Here is a 4,319-nt window from a genome sequence, read left to right on the forward strand (position 1 = left end):
GGGAGGTGGGGACAAGGGCTGCGACTCAGCGCCGGGAATGGCAATGAACCAGCTTTTACGCTTCCTGAAGGACTCACAGGGAAGGTGCTTCAGTAAACAAATCATGTTCCTATTAAATTGCCTTCAGAGTGAAAAGTACAAAGCGTGACAAAAATAGATGTACCTTACTCGCTCCATGGGGAAAACAGTGCCAGGACACGAGCCCTCTCCCCCGCCCCTGACTCCTCCAATGCCAGACCCTGCCTGCAACCAGGCAGGGCACAGCGAGTTTTCATTCAAAAGCCTGAATTCCTTTTTTCTTTTTTTTTTTTTTTCTCCTCACTAAGAAAAAGCAAAATATTAGAGTCAAGTGTCACTTAGTCATTAGGTTTTCAAAGCACAACAAAGAATTTAACACCTTCAGAGATGGCACTGAAGTGAAAACAACAGCAGAGGTTGATTTTTTTTTTTCCCCCTGCTGGTCTTTCGGGAGAGGAAATGAAAGTGAATAGTTATTGTTCCAATGTAAAGTGATTCCATTTAAATAAAGTACAGTACTGAAATTGTAAATGCAGTGTGACAACCAGATCAAAGATGTTTAATATTTGCATAAAAATATATATATATAATATATATATATAAAATATAATTTTAAGCAATCGTGCAACACTCTTAAAAAGGGTTCATTTCACATTTGCTAAATTCTAGTGGTCCTGGAATGCATAATGCATTCTATTAAAAATACTCCTTTAAATATTAACAATTAGTGTTCAAATCACCAACTAATACAATATTCTTTAGCTGTCAGGGGGTTTAAATAAACCTATCTTTGATCCACGTTCCACTGAATTATACATCATGGAGGTATGCAGTCACAACATTAGTGGGTTAAATGTCAAAATGGCATTACAGTACAAAATAGTTTAAAAAAAAATAATCAGCTAGTCATATGTTTCTCCATCTGTGGAATTATTATGGCTCACAAGCAACCCACTGAATTACTGTAATCCTTGTTCTTGCAACCAAAGACATTATCTGAATCCCACCTTAATCCTGACTGGTTCATTTACTCCAAATTTCTAGGTGTGGGTTAAAAATTCACTGCAAGGTGCCCACTGTCCTACGATATCCTGTTGCAAACTGGAAAACACATAGTACTTTATTTAAACATTCCTTAATTGCTACATTTTCCTAGACCACATTAATATATATTGTGTGTGTATATATATAGATATACACCTATAACATGTACATATATACACACACAAACATATACACACACATACACACACGTACCTAGGATAATAGCACACTGACATAACATTAACTCTATACAGGTATTTGCCAAGAAAAAAAATAGGGCATTTCCTCCACCACTTATTCACAAGCTTATGGTTTTGTTTTTAATCCTTGTGTCCCTGATAAAACAAAATGCATGGTTAAACCACAAAACTATATTTTTTTTCTCACTTCAAATTCTATGAAGGCATCAGGCACTTTTGATTACTGTTGGTGTGTACAAATATAGCAACATCTTTCTTTTCTTTTATATATATATATATATATGTATATACTTTACTGTATCTTCTTTGCTCGGATAACTTATTTGTGAAATCTTTGGTCCTTGAGTATATTCTGTTTGCCACAGCTGGTTTTCCTGCATTCTCACATTTTTAAAATGTGAGGCACACACACAGCTGGAAATAATGGACTTTGTCATCATACATGTTTCTCTTTTTATAACTGTACCAATCCACTACTGTTCATTTGGAGCAAGCTGTTTCTGGTAAAGCGTTCTAGTCAAGCAAGCTATACATTCTACACGGTCAATCCATAGACGGCACTTGCTGCAAACCCCAAACGCAGTAATTCCAATATACATTTTTATTCAGCTTATCTCTGCTTTATGCCTCTAACTTTTAATTCCTGAATATATATAGAATTGTTTTTTGTGAATTTTTTCTTTTTGTTGTTTTTTTTTGTCTTGTTTTGTTTCTTTCATATTCTCCCTTTTGCAGATCCCATTCTAGAGTAAGAATAAAAATAAAAGAAAATAAGGCTTTCCCACCTTCTCTATGCCAAAGCTATGGGAGCAGATATTGCCAACCCATATTGTCATCAAGCATTCGTCCCTCGCTTATTTCAGGGGAAGCTGGTTGCTTTTAATGACAGGCCTCTTGTGCTCTGGGGTAGGATCCAATTATTTGGGGGTCCTTTCTCGATCATGCTCCCGTTATTTATTAGAAGAACCACAAGCTTTTCCCAAGCTTGAAAACTAGAGCAGATCATCATTGCACAAAACACCCCATTTCAAAGGGACGCATCGTCCCTTCCTACCTCTTAGAAAATGTTCTGCCCACCAGGTCTACTAATTTCTGTCCTTAATTACAGGGCAGCCAAGTAGAGTACGTGTGCTGCTGGCAAGGGAACACCGTCTGAACCTGGGCAATATAGTAATTGCTGAAGTTGGCATCTGCTACATATGGGGCTGGCTGGTAATAGCAGGTGACATTGGCCACATTGGGGATGATATTTTGCTCGGCTAGGACCCGGATGGCCAGCATGGTGATCAGATTCAGAGTCTGTCTCCTCTCATGTCCCATCAGGCACACTGTGCTCTCATTCACCACACCGTGAAGGGTCATGAGATAGTCATACTTGCGGTCCTCTAATCCCACAAAGTGGTTCTGCAAGTAGGACTCCAGCTTTCTCTGCTGTTCTCCAATGTCTGAGAAGTCAATGAAAAACCTCGAACACATGTATCTCTGCAGGGACTTAATCTCGGATTCGGAGGCAGCCCTAAAGCCCCTTACCAAAAGGTTGCAGTACTTCAGAAGACCACCTCCTCTGATTTCTTCTGGGTTTCTGGTGGCAATTATCTTGTTGCAGAGGTGATCAAAGGCTTCCTGGAAATCCCCATAGACGCTCTCACCAATGATAGTCGGGTGAAAAGTTTCAGTCATCGGATTCTCTGAGCACTCATAAAAAAGCAGCAGGGAGTCCAGCTTGATTTGAAAGGAATCGACACTGAATTCAAACTGCCGCCTCAGAGAGTCCACAAATTTCAGCTCCACATTTTTCCCACTGTTGTTGGACAGGGAGATGAGACTCCATCGGTCTGAATCATTGCATACTTTTACCATTTTCTGCACATAAGCCTCCTATAATTGGAAAGACAAAATGAGCAAATGAAGACACAGATATAAGAAACTTCCTCTTTGCTTGCTGCATTTGTCTGCACCCCCCCCCGGCCCCCGGCCCTGTATTTCATGAAGATTTAATGGAGCCTGCAGATACAAACCAGAGGAGAAATGCTAAATGTGAGAGCTTGGAGTGGTGTCGTTGCAAGGGGGTGATAAGGGAAGGTGTTCTGCTGGGACTGTGTCATGCGAGGGAAGAATATGGCAATACTACTTTCAATCACTTCTGAATACATCTAGACATGAAGCCCATGGCACACATGCCCAATATGCATGCATCCCCACGCAGAAGGTCACCACTACAATCAGATAATAAGTAATTTTTATCAGTTTCCACTGCTCTCTCCCCTCCCCATAGAAAAATGTATCAACTGTTCACACCCCCCATCATGCTCTTTCGGGGTAGGTTCCCCAAATCTGCTCCATCTTCCAAAAAATCCCTCTAAAAGTTCATAAAGACATTTGGCATTCAGCCTAATTAACTCGAGCGAACTGTCTGCGAGACGAGGGCAGACGCCTGAATGCCGGGGCATTCAGCACACAAGGAAGCGTGCCTTGCAGGCGGTGGTTCCTCCTTGCGGGTATTTAAAACCATCTAAGCTCCCCCCCAGTCACCCCGGGAGCCGGGTCCGGCAAACCAAGCTGCCGCAGAGCCCAGCCGGGAGGTTTGCAGCTCCTGGAGCACACACACACACACCCCCCCCAGGTAAGCCAACGCTCCCAGCAAACGGGACGAGAGGGAGAAAGACTAATTAATCCTGAGGAGCCCCGGCCAGGGCGCTGTCCTGCAAACTCCTCCTCGGTGTTAAGCGCGGGGTGACAAGCTCGCTCACGGTCCCCGCGGGTCTCGGGGCGGGGGGTGCCGTCCCTCAGCGCACCCGCGGAGGGGAAGGTGCCCCGTTCCCGCAGGCAGGCGCTTACACCCGCCCGCTCCGGGCGCCCGGGCACAGGGCAGGTTTACCTTGAGGGTGAGAGGCGTGATCTTCTCCTTGTTCACCCCCTCGGGTAAGAAATCCAAGAGACAGTCCAAGACCACGTCCTTCACAGTCTGAAACTCGGCTTCCCCTTTGAGGTCGGCGCAGAAGATGAGGTCCAAGTCCTTGTAGCCCAGGCCACTGTCCTGGTGGAGGACGTGGCTGG

At 43.6% G+C, this 4,319-nt stretch overlaps 1 protein-coding gene across 1 annotated transcript in view; it reads right to left on the bottom strand.

The window, feature by feature from the left end:
• Nucleotides 1-314: 314 nt before the first annotated feature.
• TENT5A (terminal nucleotidyltransferase 5A) overlaps nucleotides 315-4,319 on the bottom strand; it is an 11,196-nt gene continuing 7,191 nt past the window's right edge. The window contains exons 2-3 of the mRNA XM_026844091.1: nucleotides 4,141-4,315; nucleotides 315-3,140 (exon numbers count right to left, since the gene is read on the bottom strand). Coding sequence (XP_026699892.1) covers nucleotides 2,361-3,140; nucleotides 4,141-4,315 — 955 coding nt within the window. The 3' untranslated portion in view covers nucleotides 315-2,360. The remainder of the gene's footprint in view (nucleotides 3,141-4,140; nucleotides 4,316-4,319) is intronic.

This window comes from Athene cunicularia (assembly GCF_003259725.1).
Source record: "Athene cunicularia isolate RWA chromosome 3 unlocalized genomic scaffold, athCun1 chr3_part1, whole genome shotgun sequence".
Lineage (NCBI taxonomy): Eukaryota > Metazoa > Chordata > Aves > Strigiformes > Strigidae > Athene > Athene cunicularia.